Source organism: Amaranthus tricolor, chromosome 7, assembly GCF_026212465.1.
Source record: "Amaranthus tricolor cultivar Red isolate AtriRed21 chromosome 7, ASM2621246v1, whole genome shotgun sequence".
In the NCBI taxonomy this organism is placed as follows: domain Eukaryota; kingdom Viridiplantae; phylum Streptophyta; class Magnoliopsida; order Caryophyllales; family Amaranthaceae; genus Amaranthus; species Amaranthus tricolor.
Window position 1 is genome coordinate 12,251,285 of NC_080053.1, and position 16,658 is coordinate 12,267,942.

Here is a 16,658-nt window from a genome sequence, read left to right on the forward strand (position 1 = left end):
GTGTTTTGGGAAAAATTTGTAACAGTGGTGGGCCCTTGTTACTTGACTTCTAGTTTATTTTCCACCTAACGGTCAATCAATAGATTGTCCCTTGCTATTTCCGCAGCCATATTGTCAACCGTAGCCAGCTTGAGCACTTGCTTACCCAATGTTTAAATCACTCGGCTATTCATGCAACAAACTCGTCAACATTGTACAAAATTAGCGCAACATTAACACTTTCATCTCTTCTCAAATCTGAGAGGCCTTCAATGGTGCTCAGATTAGTACCATAATAAAGCACCACCCCCCGACCTCCATAGCCACAATACCCTCCATTAGGAGCTAAAAATGAAAATACTATTTAATCCTTAAATTCCAACCATGTAAAAGACTTTCAACTTCCAATAGTGCAAAAATAAGGTCACATCACATGGCATTGACTTTAATGGTTTACCAAAACATCGAACCACATTTTAGCATTGTAAAAAAAATGCATTTTGGGAGTTCCAAAGGAAACTTCATGGTTTCACCACATATTAAGCGCTACGTAACCGCATCAGTCCCATTCGCATTATCGAGTATGTCACCTCAATACTGTTATCGCACTTTTGCATTATGCATCTTCCTATACCTTTGATTACTTCAACACTAAAATTTAGCACCTTTTTATAGAGATTTCGTGGTCATAACGTATAAACATGCATTTGAATCCTTATTCTCAATAAGATGGCCCCATACTGGGTAACAATGATTCCATATTGCTCTTATTCATTGTCTATAGTGTTCCTCAATTTCGCAAGCCTATAGAGTTGAAATTTGAGACGGAGCTGAATTTGATCTAATATATCTTGATGGTTGGCAAGAGTTGAAAATCCACTGAGAAAAAACAAATGTAGAAGATCACTTGACCATTCACTTCAAAAAGATCTACCTAAGTATCATTACTAACTTGAATTGGTTTAGGTATCCATCCTTTAGCTCAAATCTAGCTCTAACTACGCGCGGTGTCAATGTCACTACAAGCAAAATCCATGTTTCACTCTATAAGCCATGGGGCTCTTCCACTTGCAATTGACCCACTCACGAAAAAAAAAGTTATCATGGGTTTAGAAGGCAAGTACTCTCCCAAGAAAGAAGGAATACAACACAAAAAAGTGGTAAGAAATTTTGGATGAACTCCCTTTCTCTCACATTGGTATCCTATTTATTTCATCATTTTCAATCGTCACTTCTTTGCTCTACTAACAAGATTTTTTAGTTGATTCCTAAGTTACATTTGTCCGAATAATTAAATTTCATAACCAAACAGACGTGAGTTTGGGGCTAATTTCTCCTTGCCTTGCTTCTTGGTTAGCGAAGCCAAAATAGCTGCGGAGAAATCACCTTTACTTTTGATTATAGAAAAAATTGATGGAAATAACATCAATTGGTTTAGGAAAATGGAAAACATAATACTAAGAATATTTTCCAATTCTTCTATCTCTCTATGGCTAGAACACATCTTATTCCTTCTTTTCCCAATCCTAATATCTATGGAATCTTTATTATTATTATTATTACCAAACTACCTCGAGAATCATCCCTTTTTCGACAACCCCATAACACCAACTTCCTAAACGTTCAAAATAATAACCAGCTATACCTCACACAAGGGAACAACTTGTCGATCGTGTAATCTTCTAAGGTGCTATGAGTGGCCTGCAAAAAGATGATCAAGCACATAAGAAACGAGCGGTCAATGGTTGATGTCATGTCACCAAAAAAGAAAGATTTTGTTTGTCTGTTTAATTTTCAAATGTCTTCCTAAGATGGTTTGCAAAATATAGTCAAGGAATAACATAAATTTCCATATTTCAAAAATCAAGAATATTCTCCCTATAAAATCTAGATATTGGAGACCGTGTCCACATATCTACTAAGTTTTAAGCTACACAAATCATTGGGATCTTTTTATTTAACAACCCCTAAACAATAAAATAAATACACTTATCACCAAAACGTTCCCTTCATGTTTCCCATCTTCTACAATTCTTTTAGTGGTTATCCACTTTATGATATATATGTAAACTAATGTTAAATTATGATTTAATCGCTCTGTTTCATCTAATTTGAACAAAATTTCCTATTTAGGGTTATCACACTTATTTTGCACCCTTTCTAATTTCAATAATAGTCTTCACAATCCTCTATTAATCACACCACAAATTCATTTTCTTTTTCAATCACATCCACTCACTTCGTTACCCCACGTTATTTATTTACTCACCAACTACACTTCTATGAAAAGGTGCAAAATCAAATGGGACGAACAGAGTAACAATTAGAAAAAGAAAAAAAATATTTTCCTCATATCATACAAGGAAGGAAATTAATCAAACTTGACATGATGTAATAACCAAAAAGAAGAATACGGGTTTGGTTCAACCGATCTTGTCACAATTTTGTTAATTGGGCAGACAAGAACCCATTGAATATATGGTATACGAAGACGTTGGAATTGATACATTTTACAGTTCATAGCATGAACACTTCAACCAAAGTGCAAAACCAAGAAAGCATTGTATTATATCGGTCGAGCTATAATACCCGGCCCCTCGGACAGCCGGTGACTACTCATGGAAACTGTAGACTAGCCCCATAGACCAACACAAGTCTTTCCAGCACACTTTGGCCTCACTCGTACGCACCTAGGAAAACTTCCCAGGAGGTCACCCATCCTAAGATTAATCCTCACCAAACACGCTTAACTGTGGAGTTCTTAGCAAATGGGCTCCCTAGAAAAAAATAGTTTATCAATCCTTTCTAAAACTAAATCTAGGGTATCACTCACCCCCACTTAGAAATAAAACAGTTAAATTTACAAAGAATAGTTTAAGAAAATAAATTATAATCGAATTAAAAATAATTCTAGAAAATATTATATAGCCGAGTTAAAAATCAATTTGTGAAAACAATATAATATCACATAAACCCATTAATTAATTTGATGGTTAATAATGACAACACATATATCCAATTACTTAATTTGAGGGAACAAGAACGCCAATAGGCCGAAGCTTTACCCCTATACTTATTTCATCAAGAGGTCGTCACTCCGGTTATTTCAAGGTTCGCAGAGTAGTTTCAGGTACCCTAGTATGCACGCCCCTTCTACTTGGATCACAACAAATAGAAGGAAGACCAAACATCGTATCAAGTAACAGAAATAATAACCTGTCGGCAGCTATACTAACCAAAGAGGGCAACTTATTCATCACCCTTATACTTGGATCACAACAAATATAAGAGCTTCATTTCCCTCGTCTTACACTTTACGTGATTTAATATATTTTAATAATTAGTCGTGAGTACAAAAACATATAATTAAACATACTTTATGATCATAAATTTTCCCATTAAAAATATATCTCAAGAATATCCAACCGAAATCTCATTTGCCAAATCACCATTTTAACATCAATTGGTGGCAACGAGAGTTAATATCATAAATATATTTCTTCTAAATTTGATCGCATTTAAAATCCTTACTAAAATAATAACCAAATTTTATCAAAGTAATAATGTTATAAATTAAATAGGTAACAAAATAGTACTGAATGTAATTTCAGAATTAAATATATCAAAAATAATATCATATAAATAATATGATACAAAATTTCACATTCTATTTAAACACATCAATTATCACTTAGCACACAATATTAACGGGATAATCCTAATTGGATGGGCATTGAGAATTACCTTGTCAAACGATCCTAGGTAATAAACATACGCTCCAAGTAATCCTCGTCTACGAAATAATATATCTCAAATTAATACCCCAAACAACCCAATTGAAATAAATAAATTAAGGCTCTTTTTCATTTTATACACTTTATTTAAAAGGGTAGTTTCAAAATGTAGCTAAAAATTTTAATAGTAAAGATGGCTTTTAAAAAGAAAAGGATAAAGATTAAAATAATAAGGTTAAAAAAATTTAGAATAAAGGAAAAAAAGAAAAATTAATAGTCTTACATATATGATAAAATGAATTCTAATTGGGTTTACAGTATCCATGATATGCATCCAAAAGAAAGAAGGGAACAAGAAAGAGAAGAAGAGGGTGGCTGACCGGCGGTGGCTCCGGTGGTCGCCGTCACACGCCGATGATATTCAAGTGATTGGTGTGTCGCCGGAAAACTAAGATCAGAAAATTTTTTTATAAATCACTCTTCAAATTAAACGATGGGTAATTTGAATTTGAAATTAGTAGTATCAATTTTAATTTTTAAATCATCAAGACTCATAAGTCATAACAAATGAATGAAATACATACCTTAAATCCCAAAAGTTTGCCCTTTACTTGTGTAGATTAAAGTAATTAGATGATGAGGGAAGCTAGTTATAAGAGAAAAAGAGTAAAGTATGAAAGTATGAATGAATTTAAGAGATTGAAAGTTTGAATGAATTTAAGAGATTGAAAGCATGAATGAATTTAAAAGTAAATTAGTTTAACTTATAGTCATAAATTGAGTTGGTTAGTACGTTTAGAGGGAAGAATGGGAAGGAGTGGAGAAATAAGGAGGTTATTTTGATAATGGGCGAAGGAAGTTTGGTAATTTGGAGTAACCGTAAATTAGTTTTGAAATTTTATTATTATTATTTTTTTTTTTTCATCAATTTTAAAATTTCAGAATATTATTATTATTATTTATTATAAAAATTTTCGGAAGACCGAGTGTATCACCTTTAGGAGCCCCAGTGTTATTTGTTAGGAAGAAAGATAGAACGTTGAGACTATGTATTAATTATAGACATTTAAATACTGTGACGGTGAAAAATAAATATCCACTTCCTAGAACTGAGGATTTATTCGAACTTAGAAAAAGTAGCACTTTTGGTTAGAAATGTGAATTTTGGTTAGAAAAAGTAATTTTTGGGACATGTAGTTACAAAGGATGGAGTAGCAGCGGATCCCTCAAAGGTTCAAGCAATAATGAACTGGACTACACCCACTAATGTGACAGAAGTGAGAATATGAGATCAAGGCTTACTTCTGCTCCTGTGCTGACTTTACCGAATGAGAGTGGAGAATATGAGATTTATACGTACGCGTCTAAGAAGGGACTAGGTTGTGTATTGATGCAAGATGGAAAAGTGGTAGCATATGCTTCACGGCAACTTAAGCCACATGAGAGGAATTACCCCACACATGACTTAGAGTTGGGAGTTGTAGTCTTTGCATTGAAAATTTGGCACATTATTTGTTTGGAGTAAAGTGCAAGATTTATACTAATCACAAGAGTTTGAGGTTTTTGTATACTCAAAAGGAGTTGAATATGAGACAAAGACGATGGTTAGAACTCATTAAGGATTTTGATCAGGATTTGAAGTATTGCGAAGGAAAGGCAAATAAGGTAGCTGATGCTCTAAGTAGGAAGTCAAATCATACAATGAATTCATTAATTTTGACAGATGAGTTGTGCGAAGAGATTCGATGAATGAACTTAAAAGTGGTAGAGTATGGATATGTGAGTACTCAATCGAATAAAATGACGATTGAATCCGATATTTTTTAGGAGATTAGAGTGAAGCAAGTTACAGATAACTGGTTAACTAAGTTGAAGAAATTGAAGGAGGATGGTCAAGCACCTGAGTTTGAAAGTGATGAGAATGGTGTAATGAAGTATAAAGCAAGATGGTGCATACCGCGTGATGAGGAGCTTAAGACTAAGACTATGACTGAAGCCCATAATTTCCCATATTCGATACATCCTAGTGGTGATAAGATGTACAAGGATCTTAAGAACTATTGGTGGCCCAACATGAAGCATGAAGTAGCAGGCTTTGTGGCGAAGTGTCTAACGTGTCAGAAGATGAAAATTCAACATATGAAGCCAGGAGGGAAATTGCAACCATTAGAAGTACCTGGATGGAAATGGGAGTCGATTTCGATGGACTTTGTAGTAGGATTGTCAAGGTCGAAAACACGGAAGAATGCCATATGGGTGATAATGGATCGATTAACCAAAACATCAAGATTTGTAGCCATGAAGAATACTTGGACAATGCAACAGATGGCAGACGCATATTTTCTGGTGGTAGTGAGATTGCATGGTGTGCCTAAGGACATTGTATCGGATAGAGATTCAAGAATTATGTCCAAATTTTGGAAGATGTTGCAAGAAGCAGTCGGCACGATACTAAAGTTCAACACTGCATTTCATCAAACAGATGACCAAACGAAGAGAACAATTAAGACTCTTGAGGATTTGCTAAGAACATGTGTTATGGATTATGGTGGATTTGGAGAGGATAATTTGATGTATGTAGAGTTTTCTTACAATAATAGTTTTCATTCTAGCATAGGAATGGCACCTTACGAAGCTCTATATGGGAGAAAGTGTAGGAGTCCTATATGTTGGGATGATGTAAATGAGTCGATGGGATTAGGACCAGAAATGATCAAGGAAACTACAAGGAAGGTGAAGATGATTCAGGAGCGTATGAGGGGCGTGCAAGATCGTTAGAATTCGTATGTAGACAAAAGAAGGAGATCATTAGAGCTTGAAGTATGGGAAAAAGTTTTGCTCAAAGTGTCACCAACCAAGGGTGTCATGAGATTTGGTAGGAAAGGTAAATTAAGTCCTCGGTTTATTGGTCCTTAAGAGGTATTGGAACGAATTGGGGAAATAGCCTATAGATTAGCGTTACCTATGAACCTAGCCAAAGTCCACAATGTCTTCCATGTATCCCAACTACGAAAATATGTCCATGACTCTTCCCATATTATACAACCTGAAACCATTGAACTTGATGAAACCCTTACCTTTGAAGAAAAACCAATAAAAATCCTTGATTCCAAAACAAGATGTACCCGGAACAAGGAAATTAAGTTGGTTAAAATATTATGGACAAACCAACAAATCGAAGAAGCAACATATAAATCAAAGTTGACATGAGAAAGCGATACCTAAACTTTTTCGACAGTTACGTTTGAGTTTCGAGGATGAAACTTCTTAAAATAGTGGGTGATGTGAGTCTTTCACATAGTCCAATTTTCTTTTAGTATTTCAGTATTTTGAGTTTAAACTTTAAGTTCGTGGACGAACATTTATTTTAAGGGGGAGTGTATGTAATATCCGAAAATTTTTAAGATAAATAATAATAATAATAATAATATTATAAAATTTACAAGTTAATGAAAAATAATAATAATAATAATAATAATAAAATTTCAAAACTAATTTACTATTACTCCAAATTACTAAACTTCATTCACCATTATCAAAATAACCTTCTTATTCCTCCACTCCTTCCCACTCTTCCCACTAAACCTACTAACCAACTCAATTTACCACTATAAATTAAACTAATTTACTCTTAAATTCATTCATACTTTCAATCTCTTAAATTCATTCATACTTTCAATCTTTTAAATTCATTCATAAATTCAATCTTCACTCTTTTTCTCTTATAACTTACTTCCCTCGTCATCTAATTATTTCAATTCACACAAGTAAAAGGTAAAATTTTGGGATTTAAGGTATGTATGTAATCCATTTGTGAGTTTTGATGATTCAAAAAATAAAATTGATACTACTAATTTCATTTTCAAATTACCCATCTTCTAATTTGAAAAGTGATATATAAAAAAAATATTAGACCTATGTTTTCCGGCGACACGGCAGTTACTAGAATATCACTAGCGTGCGACGACGACCACCAAAGCCACCGCCGGCCGTCCACCCTCTTCTTCTTCTCTCTTTCTTCTTCCCTCCCTTCTTCCCTTCTTTCTATTGGATGCATATCATGGATACTGTAAACCCAATTAGAATTCATTTTATTATATATGTAAAACTATTACTTTTTCCTTTTTCCTTTTCCTTTTTTCTTTTTTTTAACCTTATTATTTTAATCTTTGTCCTTTTCTTTTTAAAAGCCATCTATACTACTCTTAAAATTTTTAGCTACATTTTGAAACTACTCTTTTTAAACAAAGCATATAAAATGAAAAAGAGTCATTTTATTATATATGTAAATTTTTAGTATTAATTTGAGATATATTATTTTATCGTGTGGACAGCGGATTCATAGACGAGGATTACTAGGAGCGTATGTTTATTACTTAGGATCGCTTGACAAGGTAATTCTCAATGCCCATCCAATTAGGATTATCCCGTTAATAGTGTGTGCTAAGTGATAATTGATGTGTTTAAATGGAATGTGAAATTTTGTATCATATTATTTATATAATATTATATTTGATATATTTAATTTTGAAATTACATTCAGCACTATTTTGTTACCTATTTAATTAATAACATTATTACTTTGATAAAATTTTGTTATTATTTTAGTAAGGATTTTAAATGCGATCAAATTTGGAAGAAATATATTTATGATATTAATTCTCGTTGCCACCAATTGATGTTAAAATGGTGATTTGGCAAATGAGATTTCAGTTGGATATTCTTGAGATATATTTTTATTGGGAAAATTTATGATCATTAAGTAAAATAAATAAAGTATGTTTAATTATATGTTTCTGTACTCGCACTAATTATTAAAATATATTAAATCACATAAAGTGTAAGACGAGGGAAATGAAGCTCTTATATTTGTTGTGATCCAAGTATAAGGGTGATGAATAAGTTGCCCTCTTTGGTTAGTATAGCTGCCGACAGGTTATTATTTCTGTTACTTGATACGATGTTTGGTCTTCCTTCTATTTGTTGTGATCCAAGTAGAAGGGGCGTACACACTAGGGTACCTGAGACTACTTTGCGAACCTTGAAATATTCGGGGTGACGACCTCTTGATGAAATAGGTATAGGGGTAAAGCTTCGGCCTATTGGCGTTCTTGTTCCCTGAAGTTTAATAATTGGATATATGTGTTGTGATTATTAACCATCAAATTAATTAATGGGTTTATGTGATATTATATTGTTTTCAGAAATTGATTTTTGACTCAGCTATATATTATTTTCTAGAATTATTTTCAATTCGATTATAATTTATTTTCTTAAACTATTCTTTGTAAACTTAACCGTTTTACGAGATAGAGTTGGAATTACTCAACTTCCTGATTTTGAGAGTTTTTCCCTTGTTTTTTTGTATTCTTATTTTGCGGGTTATTGATTACGTGGAAATCGTGGAGTGAGGATCACCTATAAACATAGTTTTGGTTAGAGTCATGTCTCAGTTTAAATTTTACTTTCAGTTGCATAAGTTTTATATAGACATAGATCGAGTTTAAGTCTTTCTTAAGTTGTAAGAACTTTTAGTTGATTTAATGTTATTAAGTTATTTCTTAGTCGTTAAGGCTTACATTTATTTTCTTAGAAATAAATGTGGCGGTAACACTCCCATGAGTAGGATTTGGCTAATCTTTTTTTAAAAGTAATTTCCAAAATTCGACCTAATTATGGGGTGTTACACAAGCAGTTATGGCCAAGAAAATTACTACTTTAAAGCCTCCAGTTTTTATTGGAAAAATATCCTATGTAACTAGAGAATTGGCTTCGTGACATGGAGAAGTTTTTCACTGCAAATGGGACAACAGAGATCCACAAAATTGACCAAGCTACATTCTACTTATGTGAGGATATTGATACATGGTGAAAGACTGTGGGACAAACTCTAAGTACCCAACCAAACTTTGACAGAAATTCTTTCAAGGTTGCTATTAAAGGTCGATTCTTTCCTGAACATATTAGAAGACAAAAATGCAGTGATTTTAATAGATTAAACCAAGGTAAGTTTATGAGTGTCAAAGAATATACCTAGAAGTGCGATGAGAATGCTAACTTTTGTCCAAATATGGTCCCTAATGAAGTTTCTAAGGCACAAAAATTTGAGGATGGTTTATCTCAAGATACAAACTAGGTTCGGAGGAAGTATCTTATCCACTCTCGCAAAAGCTTACTCTAAGGCTAATAACATGGAGAGAATCTTAAAAAGAAAGGAAGGTATTTTAGGAAAGAACAAGAGGAAAGACCAAGGTAATGTAGAGAGTCAAGGTAATGACAAAAGACCTCATTATGGAAATAACAATAGCAATGGTGGGAACAATGATAAAAAGGCCATAACAATAGACTAACAAAACCAAGGCAAAATGGATGGAAACCAATAGAGAAATGGTAACCAAAAGAATTGGATTTGAAGAAATGTGAGAAGAATCACTTTGGCTATACGTGTCAAGGCGAGCCAATAAAATGCTATGCATGTGGCGGGCGGTGAACCTGGACATAAAGCTAATTATTGTCCTAAGAGGCAAGTTGGGAATCAAAAAGAGCAGATTGGACAAAAAAAATATAACAACAATGGGGTGCGTTCCAAGAGCCAAAGCTTTAACAACAACCGTTTGAACAACACTCAAGCAGGAAATGCTCCACCAAATGGCAGTATCGAAGATAAAAGAAAATGATGGAGGAGAGAGAAAATAATGTAGGGGATTATGGTGAGGGTGGTGGTGGTAGTGGTAGAGAGGGGAGAGGTGAGAAGGATGTGAAGAGGTGTGGTTTGGAATGTGGGTTAGTTGTGAGTGAGTTGGGTTAAGGTCAAAGATAAAAGAAAAGGTCAAAGGGTATTTTGGGTACAAGTCACCAGAATTTGGTGATTTGACGGGTCGACTTTTGTAACTTGGAAGATGTAGTTCGCAAAAAAATAAACTTCAAGGTTGTAATTTTTAAAATGACTAAACTTGAAAGTTGTAGTTGGCAAAATATTCTTCAATGAAAGCTTCGCAATTTAAGTTTGATTACTTGTACCGTAAATGATCAATTATTACATTTAAATTTAAATTTCAAGTAAAAAATGATTTCTTAGGGTGGGTGCATGTGTAGCACGCGCCCCACCAACTAGTTAGATTACAGTTACAAAGATACTTAAACTTATTGAAACATTTTCAGCAATTTTGAACATCAAACTACTGATAGACCATTTCAGAAAGCTGAAACCAAGCCATTCTAAACAAGGCTACAACGGACAGCCGACAGGTTCACAACCCATGTATAGGCATAGATCATTCCTAAAGTAGTTTCTTCCATTTTCTTCACAAAACTGAGCAACTGACTATCCATTTCTGCCATTCAAGGATGCCTTAATATATGCAGTCATGTAGATCTAATGTCATTTTACATAAGATACATACTGTAATAACAGAAATTTACAGCATTTCAACAGTGCTCCAGCCCGCAGTATCATAATACCACATTGAACAAAAGATGATTCATCTTATTGTTAATATTCCCATTCCAATCTTACCCGCTTAATGCTTAACTTCTATTCCAAAATGCAAAGGTTATCCCCACACATAGACCAAGTAATACCTAACTACTCAAGATACCAAGACTTCAGTCACCTAGGCATTAGCAAAATCTTTGGAGTCTTGCAGTTCCAAGCAATATCAAAAAAATGGGAATGTTTATTTCCTTTCTCTTCATCGAAGATTTTTCAATGGAAAAAGTCGTGAAATCTGTTAAATATATTAATGAACCAGAAGTTCAATGACCTAGTTTGATTAGCCATGCTGATGATATACAAAAATTCCTCGACAAACTACTATCTAAATTTTCAACTACAAGTTTCAGAAAATTTTATTAATGTGATGTCAACATTTCCTTATAAAAATATAAATAAGATAATACTACAAAACACCTTAATTTAGGTAACATTCAATATGTAATTGCAACAAACCAAAAAATAGCAGCATTGGTGCAAGCAAACGCCACAAAAAAAGAATCAATCAAATAACAAAATTTCAAAAACACAATCACATCAGCATTGCGTGTCCCCCCTCCCCCCTCTTTCTCCACCCAACTCCTTTTTTTGCCCTAGCATGTAGAACTTTATATAAGAACTACAATTTAAAGAGGTTGCAAGATTTATTTTCTCGGTTCTTCCATGAAAATGAAAAACAATGGGGGAGAAGGAAACCATCCAGAGAAATTCCAGTAACAAAAAGCATTAAAGCGAAGAAAGAAATTGTGTATGTGCATTCACTTACAGCTCTTACTCCCCCTTCCAATCAATTAGCTCACTGCGATTAACATGCAGCTTAGCAGCCTGCTCTTCAGCTTCCGTATCGTTTACTACTCCACGACATCTTTTTGCACCGCAACTACATGAAAGTTCTACATCTATGGAAAAGAACCTGTACCATGACGAGTCAGGCTTACCAACTGCTAAATCAAGGAGATAATTTCCAAAATAAAAAAAACAGGCTTACAAGTCAGACCTGTAATCATAGGTCAGTTCTTCCCATTGTTTGATATCTCTTTTGGCAAATATCATAATGTGTTCATCACCACAAACAGTTATAACTCTAGAATAACAATTTGGCTGCACAAGATACAAAGTAAACATCAATCTCAAGCAATCTTGGAAAGGCCTGATTCCAAATTCCAAACAAAAAGGTATCACAAGAAGACAAATCTAACCTTTACAAAGTCCAAATCTAAAAGCAAACTAAAGGGGAATAAATGTTATATACCTCCTCTTCCCACGCCGTATCAATCATGTTTCTTTTACTATATATCAGAATCAAGCCTAGACTAAGCAAGTTGAGATGGCAAAAAAATGATGGAAAGCCAAGTGTATACTTATTTTCTGACAGATCAATTTTAGACATAACAGAACAATCACCAAAACTTTTGTTTATAGTTCCAGATAGATCCAGCAGAAAAAGGCGAACAAACTTATCAGCTCATCAGTGATGCAGCAATAATATAAGAAACAAATTAGTTGCATTTAATTCCTAGAAACCTTCTACAAGTGGTGTTTCTGAAGGTAATACTGAAATTTATAAGTATACGCATCGGAAATGATCGCAGTAATAAGAAAAAGCCCCAAGGGCCAACAGTTATACAGCATGGGAGAGAAGCAGAACAGAATAATTACTTCACATGAATGGTTGATCAAATGAGCAATACTTCCTGCCCGAGTAGCATCAATGACACGCTCATCATCTATCCGGAACATATAGGTTCCAGCGCCCTGCAATAGACATCAAACAAATTAACTAATCTAACTATACGTACTCCTCTCACACCACCACGAATTTCAGAAGTTACATGTGAGGGTGCATACAGCAACTAAAAATTTGTCTAAATAGACTCAAAGTCTAGGAAAACTGATACCAAGACATTATTTTAGATGATGCAAACTTGGAAATATAATTGAAAAAGATACAATCACTCTAAATCAATGACAAATCAACTAGTATTCCATGATGCATTTAAGATAATAACCAACTAGCTTCAAAGATAATTGGAATAGCATAAACAACTCAATTTCACTTTAAATGAAATTCAAGAAGATAATAAAAAAAAACTTTCTATTTCACTTACCACTAATGAATTATATATAAGACGTTCTCTTCGATCAGCCACGGGCTGTCTTACAAGTTCACCGGTATATTCTATAACCTGAATCAACAAACAAAGTAAGTACATTCTCTTGCAATACGCTTACAATTGTAAAAATAACAGAAAAAAGAAAAACGCTTACCATGTCTCCAGCTTTATGTGGCAGTTTAGCAAAGATTCCAAATCCATGTATTTTAGATTTCCCTGTTGAATTAACAATGTAAACAAATGGCATTTAAAAAAATAAAATTTAAGCTCAAGATCACTCCAAATTTCAATTTAGAACACAGTTAATAATAAGGACGCATCGACCACATAGTAAAGGTTTACAAAACAAACAAATTGATATCTCTCATGTTGTAAAGGTGTAAAGAAAACCATATTTTGGTCCATTCAAGAGATATCTTATGATTCGACCGATATATAGGTGTTTCAATAACCGTATCACTCCTGTTACCGCATCACAGTTCCGTTACCGCATTTTTATATTATGTTTTAGAATTAGATAGAAACCAGAAAAAGATCATGTCAAAGAACTAACACAATTGGAAATGAAATTGTGAAAACCATACTTTGGGTGAGGACCATAGGAGGAGAAAGAGAAGTGATAGAGAGATGATACTATCAGCAACGCAGCGCCATAAATAAGACATCATAATGTTACCAAATTGAGAGGAAAAACTAAACTATCATAGCACAACAGAGGCACAGTTTTCCGATCAAAAATTTGCAAACAAAATATTTGCTACAAGTTTTTTAAATTCAAATAACAATAGTATCCAAAAACTAACATAATTAAACCATGGTCCTCAATAAAAAAAAGTCTGATTCAAGCATTAGCACTAAGTAGGTCAAACACACACACAAACACACACACACCCAAAAAAGAACAAGATCATACACTAGTAAACCCTACTTTGACCAGGCCCCAAAGAACCCAAACCAAAAACTAACACAACTATATGCTATGGACTGGGTTGTTTGGACAGAAAGTGAGAATTTAGTAGTAGTAGTAGTAGTAGAAGAAGAAGAAGAAGAAGAAGAAGAAGAAGATTGTATTAGAAAGATGAACAAAGAAAGATTACAGTAGCTGATTTTGAGTGTCAGTCACTCCTACCATAAGGTACTGATTACACGTTTTTGCATATCAACTACAATTTAATTGCTACTATATATAGTGCTAGATTTCTATCGTGCCATCACCTAGAAGGATCTAGCAATAGCAACACAGAATGCACAGCTGAAATATCCTTTATTCTCTAATTCTGTTATAACAGATTTTAGTTTGTTGCTTCCTCCTGTGCCACGTCATCAGTAGTGATACCCTCCCTTTTTTTCATCCTGTGATAAGTCACCCATTCTTTCTCCTTAATGAAGGGCATAGCACTATATCGATTTATTGTTCATGGTCGTTTGTTGGCAATAGGCATAAATGGATCATGACGAGACCCAAACACAATCTAACAAACCATGCATTGCAAAGACCCCCACCCGTAAAACAATTTCATACTCTATCAAATGAAAACAGTATCATATGGCAGTTAACTCTTCACATAACTGGCTTTTTGGGACAAAATATTACGAGCACAAACAAAATTATTGACCAGCAAAAGAGAGCAAAAAAGTCAAACTGTCCAAAACAAACAGGAAATACTATCCCTTAATCTTCCCAAATAACTAACTGTAAGAACGTAGAAGATTCACTGTTTGTTGAAGTTTCTACTTTATGTTCTAGTCATAAGATATTTTTTTCTTTCCTCTTTTTTCTTCTCTATCAATAGTATATGGGATAAAAACATTTATACCTCTCTAACCTTAAAAATCTGACTACAAGATTAACTGCATAGATCATTACTTGCAAGAAGCATCAAAGAAAACAAATCAATTGTGTTGAAATGCAACTCTTAAAAGAAAAGTTTATTTCCACAATAACTATGTAATTATCAAAAACTTTGATGACACCTTGTTGGATGACTCACAGTTACATCTAAACATTTTTCCCAACCTTTACTCTTTATCATTTTACTATAATTCAAAAGAAACTGCATTGGCAGCATGCCTTACCAAATGCTAATCTCCTTCTAAAGGTATTCCTCATGTATCTATATTTATCAGCCATTGAATGTATGCTTGGCAAAGCTTCCTGGTTTAACGATCCAGTTTGAATCCCAGAATAGAGCTTAGAACCATTACAAGTGTTGTCCTCCACTGATTTGCGAACCACAGAATCGTGTGGGTAGAACCCACCAAGCAAGTGTGGCCTATTCTCCAAAAATAAACGTTTAGCCGATGATGCGGCAAGGACTTCGGGCTCTTTACGTCCTCTTCTAGCAGAATAATCATAAGGCTCTGTTCATAGTTCCAAAAGTAACGATAATTACAACCTTGGCAGGTTAAATGCGTGAAATAAACACTAAACTTGTTAAAATAAAAAATGATCCCCAAAACAATAAAGTAGATACCAAAATATACGGAGCAATAAACAAAATATCAAGGCACATTTCAAAACAATATTTCAAAAATATGGAAAAACCTACCGCAGCGTGCACATCCAGAATCATTATTTGGGGGCGTGTAGCTCAAATCCTCACAAAAACTGTTTTCATTTTTCTCATCCACGATTGGACGATCCTTAGATGGCTGCTTATGTCTTTTGCAGAAAGAGAGTAAACGAATACACTGATCCTCCTCGTCTTCATCTACAGGAATGAGATGAAGCCTGTCTTCATCTTCAAGCTACAGAAGCATAAAGATACCCAAAAAAAACAATAAAAAAAAAACATGAGTTACATTCTCCTTTATTAATTAGTGATAGAGACATGAGCTACATTGCCCTTTATTTCTTGGTGATAGTGAGCTTCATTTTGTGACAGAAAACATATAACAAACAATCCCAGAATAGGCTACCTATGACTGCTTCATAAAGCAACCACAAATTTTAAGAAAATAGATGTACCTCAACACAAAGACCAGCCACACGCGCACAAAGCGGATGATATGCAACATAACAATTGTTGTTAGAGCACTGCAATCAAATAGCAAAAAAATTCAATTTACATTCCATTTACATATATAGTAATCAGGACAAAAAGAGAATAACAAGATTTGACAAAGCGTAGCTCATTGCTTGTAAATTTAAAATTCTGTTGATTCCTGATTTAAAAGGGATATAGAAAAATTTGAATAGAAAAGGCAAGGGTACAGAAACTAAGAGAAGTCTCCTTCAAAATACTCAAGCAGTCACAAATACCCAGTTAAACTGGTTGTCAAAGAGTGCCACTCACAAAAGCCCAACATCACATGAAGAAAAAAAGTCAGACTGAATGT

General features: G+C 33.9%; 1 protein-coding gene across 7 annotated transcripts in view; it reads right to left on the reverse strand.

Annotated features, from left to right (window-relative positions):
* LOC130818754 (histone H3-lysine(4) N-trimethyltransferase ATX1-like) overlaps positions 1 to 16,658 on the reverse strand; it is a 33,833-nt gene that overhangs the window by 7,958 nt on the left and 9,217 nt on the right. For 4 of the 7 annotated variants that reach the window (XR_009043985.1, XR_009043982.1, XM_057684951.1 and 1 more), the window contains exons 14-21: positions 16,288 to 16,356; positions 15,869 to 16,067; positions 15,396 to 15,680; positions 13,474 to 13,535; positions 13,314 to 13,391; positions 12,865 to 12,960; positions 12,203 to 12,306; positions 11,972 to 12,118 (exon numbers count right to left, since the gene is read on the reverse strand). Coding sequence is in view for 2 of the 7 variants with exons in the window: in XM_057684951.1 (XP_057540934.1) it covers positions 11,977 to 12,118; positions 12,203 to 12,306; positions 12,865 to 12,960; positions 13,314 to 13,391; positions 13,474 to 13,535; positions 15,396 to 15,680; positions 15,869 to 16,067; positions 16,288 to 16,356 (1,035 nt within the window). In the remaining 5 variants the exon portion in view is untranslated. Of the gene's footprint in view, positions 1 to 1,624; positions 1,681 to 3,723; positions 3,773 to 11,971; positions 12,119 to 12,202; positions 12,307 to 12,864; positions 12,961 to 13,313; positions 13,392 to 13,473; positions 13,536 to 15,395; positions 15,681 to 15,868; positions 16,068 to 16,287; positions 16,357 to 16,658 lie in introns of all 7 variants that reach the window. The other 3 variants (XR_009043983.1, XR_009043984.1, XR_009043986.1) reach the window with 2 other exon arrangements.